Source organism: Callithrix jacchus, chromosome 1 (genome assembly GCF_049354715.1).
Source record: "Callithrix jacchus isolate 240 chromosome 1, calJac240_pri, whole genome shotgun sequence".
NCBI classification, from domain to species: Eukaryota; Metazoa; Chordata; class Mammalia; order Primates; family Cebidae; genus Callithrix; species Callithrix jacchus.
The window spans coordinates 67,524,988-67,538,042 of NC_133502.1; the positions used below are offsets into that span (position 1 = coordinate 67,524,988).

Genomic DNA, 13,055 nt, shown 5'->3' on the forward strand with positions numbered 1-13,055 from the left:
TGAAATTTAAAGAAATTTTTTCTAATTCTGAGAAGAAAGTCCATGGTAGCTTGATGGGGATAGCATTGAATCTATAAATTACTTTGGGCAGCACGGCCATTTTCACAATATTGATTCTTCCTATCCATGAGCATGAAATGTTTGTCCATTTGATTGTGTCCTCTCTCATTTCCTTGAGCAGTGGTTTGTAGTTCTCCTTGAAGAGTTTCTTCATGTCCCTTGTAAGTTGTATTCCTAGGTATTTTATTCTCTTTGTAGCAACTGTGAATGGGAGTTCACTCATGATTTGGCTGTTTGCCTATTATTGGTGTATAGGTATGCTTATAATTTTTGCACATTGATTTTGTATCCTGAGACTTTGCTGAAGTTGCTTATGAGCTTAAGGAGATTTTGGGCTGAGACAATGGGGTTTTCTAAATATACAATCATATCATCAGCAAACAGAGACAATTTGACTTCCTCTTTTCCTATACAGATACTCTTTATTTCTTTCTCTGGCCTGTTTGCCCTAGCCAGAACTTCCAGTTCTTTGTTGAATAGGAGTGGTGAGAGAGGGCATCCTTGTCTTCTGCTGGTTTTCAAAGGAAATGCTTCCAGTTTTTGCCCATTCAGTATGATATTGGCTATGGGTTTGTCATAAATAGCTCTTATTATATTGTGATATGTTCCATCAATACCTAGTTTATTGAGAGTTTTTAGCATAAAGGGGTGTTGAATTTTATTGAAGGCCTTTTCTGCATCTATTGAGATAGTCATGTGGTTTTTGTCATTGGTTCTGTTTAAGTGATGGATTAAGTTTATTGATTTGTGTAGGTTGAACCAGCCTTGCATTCCAGGGATGAAGGTGACTTGATCATGGTGGATAAGCTTTTTGACATGCTCCTGGATTCAGTTTGCCAGTATTTTATTGAGAATTTTCACATTGATGTTCATCAGGGATATTGTCCTGAAATTTTCTTTATTTGTTGTGTCTCTGCCAGGTTTTGGTATCAGGATGATGCTGACCTCATAACATTAGTTGGGAAGGAGTCTCTCTTTTTTTCTATCATTTGCAATAGTTTCAGAAGGAATTGTATCAGCTCCTTTTTGTACCTCTGGTAGAATTTGGCTGTAAATCCATCTGGTCCTTGGCTTTTTTTTTTTTTTTGGTTGGTAGGCGATAGTTAGCTCTTGTTGCATTCATCACTTTATCATTTGTCTTTTTTGATCTTTGTTGGTTAAAGTCTGTTTTCTCAGAGACAGGATTGCAATCCCTGCTCCTTTTTGCTATTTGCTTGGTAAATATTCCTCCTCCATCTCTGTTTCGAGGCTATGTGTGTCTTTGCACATGAGATGGGTTTCCTGAATATAGCACATCGATGGGTCTTGACTTTTTATCCAATTTGCCCGTCTGTGTCTTTTAATTGGGGCATTTAGCCAATTTACATTTAAGGTTAATATTTTTAATGTGTGAATTTGATCCTGTCATTATTTTGCTAACTGGTTATTCTGCCCATTAGTTGATGCAGCTTCCTCATAATGTCGATGGTCTTTACAATTTGGTATGCTTTTGCAGCGGCTGGTGCCTGTTTTTCCTTTCCATATTTAGTGCTTCCTTCAGGTGTCTTGTAAGGCAGACTTGGTGGTGACAAAATCTCTCAGCATTTGCTTGTCTGTAAAGGATTTTATTTCTCCTTTACATATAAAGTTTAGTTTACCTGAATATGAAATTCTGGGTTAAAAATTATTTTAAGAATGTTGATATTACCCCATTCTCTTCTGGCTTGTAGGGTTTCTGAAGAGATTCGCTGTTATAGTCTGATGGGCCTCTCTTTATGGGAAACCCGACTTTTCTCTCTGGCTGACTTTAAGATTTTTTCCTTCATTTCAACCTTGGTGAATCTATGATTATGTATCTTGGGATTGCTCTTATTGAAGAGTATCTTTGCAGTATTCTCTGTATTTCCGGAATTAGAATTTTGGCCTGTTTTGCTAGGTTGGAGAAGTTCTCCTGGATAAATATCCTGATGTGTGTTTTCCAACTTGTTTCCATTCTCCCCATCATTTTCGTGTGTACCAATCAAACGTAGGGTTGGTCTTTTCACATAGTCCCATATTTCTTAGAGGCTTTGTTTGTTTTAATTCTTTTTTCTCTAATCTTGTCTTCACACTTTATTTCATTAAGTTGATCTTCAGATTGATACTAACGTATGCTTCCCAAAGTTCTCGTGCTGTGTTTTTCAGCTCCAGTAGGTCATTTATGTTCTTCTCTAAACTGGTTATTCTAGTCAGCAATTCCTCTAACCTTTTTTCAAGGTTCTTAGCTTCCTTGCATTGGGTTTGAACATGCTCTTTTACTCAGATGAGTTTTTTTATTGCCCACCTTCTGAAGCCTACTTCTGTCAATTCATCAGACTCATTCTCCAACCAGTTTTGTTCCCTTGCTGGTGAGGAGTTGTGATCCTTTGGAGAAGAGGCATTCTGGTTTTGGGAATTTTCAGCCTTTTTGCGCTGGTTTATCTTCATCTTCATGGATTTATCTATCTTTGGTCTTTGATGTTGGTGACCTTCAAGATGGTGTTTTTGAGTGAATGTCCTTTTTGTTGATATTGATGCTATTCTTTTCTGTTTGTTAGTTTTCCTTCTAATAATCAGGCCCTTCTGCTGCAGGTCTGCTGGAGTTTGATGGAGATACATTCCAGACCCTGTTTGCCTGGGTATCACCAGCGATGGCTGTAGAATAGCAAAGATTGCTGACTGTTCCTTCCTCTGGAAGCTTTGTTCCAGAGGGGCACTGCCATATGCCAGCCAGAGTTCTCCTGTATGAGGTGTCTGTTGACCCCTCCTGGAGGTATCTCCCAGTCAGGAGGCACAGGAGTCAAGGACCATTGGGCAGGCAGTCTGTCCCTTAGCAGAGCTCAAGTGCTGTGCTGGGAGATCCACTACTCTCTTTAGAGCTACCAGGCAGGAATTTTAAGTCTGCTGAAGCTGCGTGCACAGTGCCCCTTCCTCCAGGTGCTCTGTCCCAGGGAGATGGGAGTTTTGTCTACAAGCTCCTGACAGGGACTGCTGCCTTTTATTTTCAGAGACGCCCTGCCCAGAGAGGAGGAATCTAGAGAGGCAGTCTGGCTACAGCAGCTTTGCCAAGCTGCGGTGGGCTCTGCCCAGTTCAAACTTCCTGGAGGTTGTGTTTACAATGTGAGGAGAAAACCACCTACTTAAGCCCCAGTAATGGTAGACACCCCTCCTCCCACCTAGCTCGAGCATCCCAGGTCGACTTCAGACTGCTGTGCTGGTAGCGAGAATTTCAGGCCAGTGGATCTTAGCTTGCTGGGCTCTGTCAGGGTGAGATCCGCTGAGCTAGACCACTGAGCTCCCTGGCTTCAGCCCCTTTTCCGGAGGAGTGAACGGTTCTGTCTTGCTTGTGTTCCAGGCATGACTAAGGTATGAAAAAAAACTCCTGTAGCTAGCTGGGTGTCTGCCCAAACAGCCACTCAGTTTTGTGCTCGAAACCTAGGGCACTTGTGATGTAGGCACCCAGGGGAATCTCCTGGTCTGCCGTTGCAAAGACCATTGGAAAAGCATAGTATCTGAGCTGGAATGTACCATTCCTCACAGCACAGTCCCTTAGGGCTTCCCTTGGCTATAGGAGGGAGTTCCCTGACTCATTGCACTTCCCTGGTGAGGCAACGCCCTGCTTCAGCTCACCTTCTATGGGATGTACCCACTGTCTAACCAGTCTCAATGAGATGAGCCAGGTACCTCAGTTGAAAATGCAGAAATCACTCACCCTCTGCATTGATCTTTCTGGGAGCTGCAGACTAGAGCTGTTTCTATCTTCACGATTTTAACATCTGTCTGGCTCTGTTTGATTTTCACCTCCCTCCCCCAAAAAAACCCATATAAGAAATATATTGATTCTTAGAGTTAAATTCCAGAAGTATAGAGCTCTCACATTAAAATAACAGTTTGCTTGAGTCTATCAAATACAAAAGTATCTATTAAATATAATTGATTCTGTGGATTCATTCACTTCCTTTGCAAGTAATTACTGTGTATTTTTCCAATTCTAACCTAAGGATCTTTCAAAGTTTCTAAATTTCCCTTTGGTTCCTTTATTAGAAGCCAAGTTAAATATCTGGAAAATTAATCAATTATCTTCTTCCTATTGAAACAGTCCCTCTGCTACTGTTCTTCCTCAGTAGAAACAACTTACAACAAAATTCAGGTTTATGATATGATTCACTCATCAGCAAACATGTGAGACTCTACAATGAATCAAGAATTTTGTAAGAGTTATACATTTACTATGATAATGTTAATAATGAAAAGTCTAATTCAACAAATAGTGATCTATCCATTTTTAAGCCCCAATAACTCAAACATTAAAAAACTATAGATGAACAGGCTGGGTGAGGTGGCTCACACCTGTAATCCCAGCACTTTGGGAGTCCAAGGCAGGTGGATAACTTGAGGTCAGGAGTTCAAGACCAGCCTGGCCAACATGGTGAAACCCTATCTCTACTAAAAACACAAAAATTAGCTGGGTGTGGCAGTAGGCCCCCATAATCTCAGCTACTTGGGAGGCTGAACAGAGAGAAACCCTGGAACCTGGGTGGCAGAGGTTGCAGTGAGCCAAGATCTGCACTCCAGCCTGGGCGACAGAGAAAGACTCCCTTCCCCCCCCCCAAAAAAAGAAACAAGAAAAAGAAAAAAAAGACAACTATAGATGAATGGTTAAGTAAATACCAAGTGAGTAACAATATGTGGAAGAATATTCCAAACTAGAATTAATATATTTTAATTCTTTGAATGAGAAAATGGCATATTCAAAATGAAAGTAAAAGTGGGACAAGATCAGAGTATACAACTGCATATATTTCGTTATTTAAAGATGACTAAAGAGGAGACTACCAATTTGAAAGAAAATTACGAAGATTTTATGTTTCCTTAAAACATACAAAACCAAATTAAAAAAAAACAGTAAGACATAACTACTAACAGAAAAATTTTCCCCAATGAGAATATAAGCTTATTAACCACTCCTTTTTTCATTAATGTTCACCTAGCTTCTACCAGTCTTCTGGTACAAAGATATTCAGCCCTTCAAAACTTTAAGTATTTGGTTATAAGTAATACTCATCTTTTTTGTCATTTGAAAATAGATGAGTTTCCTAATCAAGACAGTAGAAATAGACTACGGTTCATCAATTGTTGAGTGTGAGAGAGTGGTGCAAAACAACACAACACATGTTACAATGTTATTTTTAAATTAGCTAATTAATTTGTGAGAAAAAAATGTTCTTATATTACTTAATTGATACCCAAGATGAATTGTTTCAGCTTAAAACTGGACCAAATTAAAAAAATAATAACAGGCACAACTTGATCTAGCCTTTTCTGAAAAAAAAAAATATATATATATATATATTTAAAACAAGAAAAACATGTGCCATAGAGGTTGTGATATCCCCAATCTTTGAGCAAACAACACTTATATTTAACTACCCTCACCTTATACGTATACTTTCTTCTTTGGATTTTGGAGTCTTTAAAATATGAGCGTACTTTTTTTTTTTTTCCTGACATGGAGTCTTGTTCTGTTGCCCAGTCTGGAGTACAGTGGTGCAATCTCAGCTCACTGCAACCTCTGCCTTCCAGGTTCAAGTTCAAGCAATTCTCCTGCCTCAGTCTCCTGAGTAGCTAAGATTACAAGTGTATGCCACCACATCCAGTTAATTTTTGTATTTTTAGTAGAGATGAGGTTTCACCATGCTGGCCGGGCTGCTCACAAACTCCTGACCTCGTGATCTGCCCACCTCAGCCCCAAAGGGCTGGGATTGCAGGTATGAGCCACTGTGTCCAGCCTATACTTTTTTTGAGATAGTCTCACTGTCGCCCAGGCTGGAGTGCAGTGGTGTGATCTCGGTTCACTGCAACATTTGCCTCCCGGGTTCAAGCGATTCTCCTGCCTCAGCCTCCCAAGTAACTGGACTATAAGTGTGCACCACAGCACTAGACTAATTTTTGTATTTTTAGTAGAGATAGAGTTTTGCCATGTTAGCCAGGCTGGTCTCAAACTCCTGACCTCAGGTGATTCACCAGCCTCGGTCTTCCAAAGTGCTGGGATTACAGGTGTAAGCCACTATACCCAGCCTAAAATATGAGTATACTTTAAATATAAATATATAGAGAAACCACTCTTAGAAACTTTTAAATGAAGACGAAATCTGAAATATGTTCCAATATATGGTTAATATCATATTAAGGGGTTAAAGGAAGAGCTAGGGGGAAGAATTAAGATAAGACGATGAACTAAAATTTAGCCAAGTAGTAGGATTTTTATTCTCTAAACCTTATTTCAATCAATTTAAGGTTAGAAAAATTTTGTTTAAAAAGATGCAACTTTGCCATGAGCCGAGATTGAGCCACTGACTTCAGCCTGGGTAACAGAGGTCTCAAAAAAAAAAAAAAAGATGCAACCTCATTTTGTGTTTAAATTCACTGGTAAAGTAAGATTAACACATTAACACCACACGACAGATAAACATTCTTGAATTTGTTCTTTGGTGAAATGAGTCATTTAAAAATTTAAACAGCTCTAAAATATTAATTCAGTTTCATAGGAAAGAGAAAAGTATGTGAGAAAATTGCTTATCAAAAACTAATGAGATGCAGGATAAGAGCTACTCACAATCACAACAATTAAATTAAATATGAGGAATAATTAGGAAAAACAGAAACCAAGAGTCAAATTCTTTTTATACCTTAAAGGTTAAAGGCCCATTTGACAGCCATCAAACAGTTCTTTGAAATGCTACATTAAGATATCATTAACAATTTCAATTTATAAATACACACCCATATATATTTTCTTTTAAAATGTCATATTCCAAACACAAAAGCAATCAAATAAGAGAACAACAGGCTTAATAGTGATTTTTTTTCTTTCAATTACTACTACAACAATTCTGAGAAGTTGCCAGCACACCAGCAGGCATTTCTGCATAAAAAAACGTAATGAGCAGACCATGCAGCTAAACAGCTAGTGACTATTTGCAAGCCTCCTAGGTATATCCCCAGCAGACACATTATCAGATTAAAGGAACTGCAAACAAACTGGGCTGAAACTTTCTTTGTCCAAACCCAGCCTCTTCTTCCTGTGATGTCATATTACAAATCTAGCAAGCCTTTCTTTTTCACTTCAGAGAAAGCGACCTCAAGATACAGCTGGCAACTGAGGAAAAGGCCTCAATTCAGCAAGAGCTAACGTGCTTTGGAATTTATTTTGGCATCTTTAAAAGACTCTTCTGCTTCCCACCATCTGGGATCATACGGCAGGAAAACAAAAAAGGAAAACTTCATTTAAAAGAAGCAAGAAGTAAAATGGGACAAATTGGGAATGTTCAAGTCTCTGAAACTCTCCACTGAAATGAAAATAAGATTGATAACTTAAGATTAATATCTTGGGGTATAAAGAAACATTAACTTTGGAGTATTCATCGTGACTACTGCAATACAAGTTTAGAAGACAAATGGTTTCATTCTCGTCACAGAATACAGCTTTTCTTTACATTTATAATCCTATGTGTTGGCCTCGTTGACTGTATTTTTTAAAGGTTGCTTGTCAGTTAACTGAGCCTTGGGATTCATGAATTTTCTGAAGATTAAAAAATGAAAGTATTTTCCTGTTGAAGAGTCCAGCAGAAATTTCACAGCAACAGATTTCATGTTTCTTTTGAATCTTTCTGAGAAAAAGGAAATATTTATAAAACCATCCAAAGATCCGGATAATTTGCAAATAAATTGGAGATTATAGAGGTTATAATCTGAATACCAAAGGAGACTGCAGCCGATGAAAGTACTTCCAAACTGAAAACTGAACGTGCCTTTACGATGGTAAGCATTAACAGCTCTGACTGCTTCTATAATGACTCCTTTAAGTACACTTTGTATGGGTGTATGTTCAGCATGGTGTTTGTGCTTGGGTTAATATCCAATTGTGTTGCTATATACATTTTCATCTGTGTCCTCAAAGTCCGAAATGAAACCACAACATACATGATCAACTTGGCAATGTCAGACTTGCTTTTTGTTTTTACTTTACCCTTCAGGATTTTTTACTTTGCAACACGAAACTGGCCATTTGGAGATTTACTTTGTAAAATTTCTGTGATGCTGTTTTATACCAACATGTATGGAAGCATTCTGTTCTTAACCTGTATTAGTGTAGATCGATTTCTGGCAATTGTCTATCCATTTAAGTCAAAGACTCTAAGAACCAAAAGAAATGCAAAGATTGTTTGCATTGGCGTGTGGTTAACTGTGATGGGAGGAAGTGCACCCGCCGTTTTTTTTCAGTCTACCCACTCTCAGGGTAACAATACTTCAGAAGCCTGCTTTGAAAATTTTTCAGAAGACACATGGAAAACATATCTCTCAAGGATTGTAATTTTCATCGAAATAGTGGGATTTTTTATTCCTCTAATTTTAAATGTGACTTGTTCTAGTATGGTGCTAAAAACTTTAAATAAACCTGTTACATTAAGTAGAAGCAAAATAAACAAAACCAAGGTTTTAAAAATGATTTTTGTACATTTGATCATATACTGTTTCTGTTTTGTTCCTTACAATATCAACCTTATTTTATATTCTCTTGTGAGAACACAAATTTTTGTTAATTGCTCAGTAGTGGCAGCAGTAAGGACAATGTACCCAATCACTCTCTGCATTGCTGTTTCAAACTGTTGTTTTGACCCTATAGTTTACTACTTTACATCGGACACAATTCAGAATTCAATAAAAATGAAAAACTGGTCTGTCAGGAGAAATGACTCCAGATTCTCTGAAGTTCAAGGTGCAGAGAATTTTATTCAGCATAACCTACAGACCTTAAAAAGTAAGATATTTGACAATGAATCTGCTGCCTGAAATAAAACATTGGGACTCACTGGGACAGAACTTTCAAGTTCCTTCAAGTGCGAAAAGTGTCTTTTTGGACAAACTATTTTTCCACCTCCAAAAGAAAATTAACACATGGACATTTTAAAGTCATTAGTATAAAGAAAATTTGTATTCAATATGTTAAGCATTAACATGTATTTTATTTGTGTATACACTCCGATTTTTCTGAGCCATTTTGATTTGTTCCTTCTTCATTAAAAAAACTCTTAAAGTTATTCAATGTCTAAAAGTGACTGATTTAAATTATGTGTTAACAATCTGTAATGTCTTTGAATTCCTTTTTATATTAAATAATTTAACTTAGCAAATTATTTTATACTAATTTATTTATATGTTTAAGTATTTAATATTTTTATTCAACATACCATTTTTACTGTGAATGGAAACTATCAATCATGTTTCTTAAACTATAATAACAATGAGAAAAGAGTAATTTGAAATAATCAAATATTTTTGGAGTATTTTAATATATATATAATTTAAAATGTAGTTTTCTTGTAGAAATGATAGCATATTAACATTGTTGGAAGAGCTTGAGCAGTAACACACTGATAACATTTTGGGGGTTTTGTCTGTGCAGGCGATTTGTAGAAAGCAGATACTATCTATATGGCATGCTTTGAAGTTACTATTTTGATTTTCTGTATATAACGTGCCCAATTTCAAAATGATGTATGCCACAAAAATTGAGAGGAAGAAAACTAATAAAATGTTACTTTGCTAAGTTTTTACTTAGCAAAAAAATAAAATACTACCAGAGGTGTATTTTAAAGGTGCACTTATATCACAATCAAGAACTTACATTTAAAAAATGTTAGATCAGAGAAACACCAGAGATAGTGAAACACAGGACTTGGCATTTAGAAAGTAATATACAGTCGTGTGTTGCTTAGACGCTTGCTTAGGTAATTATGTCATTGTGTAAACATCATAGTATGTGCTTACACAACTCAGAAGGTATATACTACTGCACACCTAGCTTATATGTTATACCCTATTGCTTCTAGGCTACAAACTAGACAGCATGCTACTATATAGCATACTGTAGACAACTGTAAAATGATGATATTTTTGTATCTAAATATATCTCAACATAGAAAAGGTACAGTAAAAATGCAGTATGATAATCTTATGAGACCACCATCGTATATGCGGTCATTCACTGTTACGTGATACATAACTGTAAATATTTTCTTTTCCTTCACTCTTCTGACCATTTTAAGCCAAATATTGGATAGCTGAAAACATTTCAAGTAGGCAAGATGTTACTGTACATCAAAATGATTTATTAAAGACACAGTTCCTCATATTATAAAGCAGCAAAACTATTAGGCCACATAACTAAACAAAATTATATTTTCATTTCACTAAACATAAAACGGGTATGGCTCTGAGGTATACTTTAGAAAAAAGTAACAAATACACTAAAACTTTTTTATTAGCTGACATATTCTTTTTTTAAAAAATTCAAGCAGTTCTCCAAAGTTAACTAAAAAAGAATGCCTTGTATTTAAGACAAAGGACATGCAATTAAATTCAGCATCAACCTATCTGATTTAATCTTTCAAGTCCTGAATACAGCTTGGACAAATAACTCTTTTAAGACATAAATTTGATTTTTGCTATTCTCTAGGTTTAAGCTGTAATGATTTCAGAAAAATCATAATCATTTGCTGGACAGGTTAACCTACTTTCAATAAAATAACAGTGGGAGTTTTCTTGGATACATCGTTTCCTTTAGATAAACCTAAAGCAAAACATATCCTTAAGTGCCTTAAGCCCAGGAGGTCCAGGTCACAGTGAGCTATGATCACACCACTGTACTCCAGCACGGATGACAGAGAAAGACCCTATCTCAAAAACAAAAAAAAAACAAAAAAAAAACCTAGTAAGATACTATGGTCCTTTATATACAAAGAGAAGGATAGACATAATATAAATGTGTTTTATTCCATTGACCTAAAATTCCTTTATTTGATTCACACTTTAGTCAATAAAAATACACTACATTCTTATACATACTGAGATGAAAAGCAACTACTAATTTACTGATCTTGGGGAAAGGGGCGGAGAATTCTGTAACTGAGATTTTTCAGAACTCTCCTCAGCTTAAAGATCTATGAGTAAAACTTAAGGCAAGATCACAAAGCATGAATATAACTTAAAAAAAAGACAAGTAAAACAGTCATTAAATAGTTATTACTATTTTCATAAAGAAACTTTTGGTGTCTCCTGTCAACAGGAAGATAAATGAATCAAAAGTTTTGTAAGATTCTTCATAAAGCAATACATCACAGATAACAAACATAGTTTTCTCATCTAGAACTTCAAATACTGAGTAACTCTTACCAATGGACAGAAAGTCTACCAGAACAAAATTTATTTTCCTTTGTTAGTGCTGTACTTTATGGTAAATTATATATTCTGAGAGTTTTATCTTCCCTTCCCTCTTTACTCCGAAAAATCTATATTAATATTAGAACTCTGATGATTTTACTTTTTATTACTTTAAAAAGATAGCACTAAGCCCTCCTACAGAAACTGTGCCCACTGTTTTTAACATTTTCATAAAACAGTAGATAATCTGACTAATCTTCCTGCCCACATTAACTTCCTTCAAAGGAACAGAGTAAACTGAGAAAATTTTTCAGGTGTGGAAAAATGGTTTTCCAGCACCCTAATAATTTCTGAACTTAGAAATCATCTTTTCTGAGAAAATATCAAGTAACTAGTTTACGAGAAAAAGCATAAAAAATATGTATTGTATATAATATATTCACAGAATATTAAACTGAACATACTACTTAAGGAGTTATTAACAAATCTTAATATTCTACATTCAAAATACCAAAAGTAAATTGGAAGAATAAATCCTAATTATAGATATTGGTATTTAAAGATATCCTAATTATAAACATTGGTATTTAAATTGAGAAATATAAGATAGAAAATGGAGCAAACTTCATATTCCCATCTGAGAAACATTTGGTTCATGAATGGTGCATAGTTTTTAAGAATCTGAAGTGACTGCATTTTCATCCTATAATTTTGGACCCCTGATGAACCAAGTACTTTGTCTTTTGTCAATATATTAAGTCACTATTGCCTAGAAGAAGCTTTAGTACCTTCTAACATCTAAAATTTTTTAGTGCCTAAATGCCAATTCAACTCCGGATGTCACAAATATTCTTAGTTGTGAATAAATTTTTGTGTATACAATTTTATTAACAGTGCTTAGGCAGGGATGCACTTTTAAAGACTCCAAAAACCAATTTTTTTTTTTTTTTTTTTTTGAGACAGAGTTTCGCTCTTGTTACCCAGGCTGGAGTGCAATGGCGCCATCTCGGCTCACTGCAACCTCCTCCTCCTGGGTTCAAGCAATTCTCCTGCCTCAGCCTCCCGAGTAGCTGGGACTACAGGCACATGCCACCATGCCCAGCTAATTTTTGTGTTTTTAGTAGAGATGGGGTTTCACCATGTTGACCAGGATGGTCTTGATCTCTTGACCTTGTGATCCACCCGCCTCGGCCTCCCAAAGTGCTGGGATTATAAGCGTGAGCCACCGTGCCCGGACCAAAAACAAATTTTTAAAAAAGCTTTTGGGGCTTTCCTGAAAACTGAATTACCAATTTATAACACGGCTTCTAAGAAATAAATTACAAATTAAAAGGAACTAATGGCGGTGGCTCAAGCCTGTAATCCCAGCACTTTGGGAGGCCGAGGCGGGTGGATCACGAGGTCAAGAGATTGAGATCATCCTGGTCAACAAGGTGAAACCCCGTCTCTACTAAAAATACAAAAAATTAGCTGGGCATGGTGGCGCATGCCTGTAATCCCAGCTACTCGGGAGGTTGAGGCAGGAGAATTGCCTGAACCTAGGAGGCGGAGGTTACGGTGAGCCGAGATCGCGCCATTGCACTCCTCCAGCCTGGGTAACAAGAGCAAAACTCCGTCTCAAAAAAAAAGAACTAATGAACGAACTTAATGTAGAACATACTGAGATCGAAACCGATCAGATTATTTAATGATCAACAATATTACCTATTTAGCAACATTTTTCAGAGGTCAACATGTATATACTCTTAAAATCTCTAATTCTCAAATTTCTATTT

The 13,055-nt window shown here is 36.4% G+C and overlaps 2 protein-coding genes across 4 annotated transcripts in view; one reads left to right on the forward strand and one right to left on the reverse strand.

Annotated features, from left to right (window-relative positions):
* RB1 (RB transcriptional corepressor 1) overlaps nt 1-13,055 on the reverse strand; it is a 166,975-nt gene that overhangs the window by 50,282 nt on the left and 103,638 nt on the right. The window lies entirely within an intron of this gene.
* On the forward strand, nt 7,186-9,158 carry LPAR6 (lysophosphatidic acid receptor 6). The gene has a single exon (XM_002742672.7). It carries the CDS (start codon nt 7,876-7,878, stop codon nt 8,908-8,910), a length of 1,035 nt encoding a protein of 344 aa, XP_002742718.1. The 5' UTR covers nt 7,186-7,875; the 3' UTR covers nt 8,911-9,158.

What these genes read in the sequence shown, in the direction of transcription:
- LPAR6 (XM_002742672.7), top strand. Translation starts at nt 7,876, where the DNA reads ATGGTAAGCATTAACAGCTCTGACTGCTTCTATAATGACTCCTTTAAG.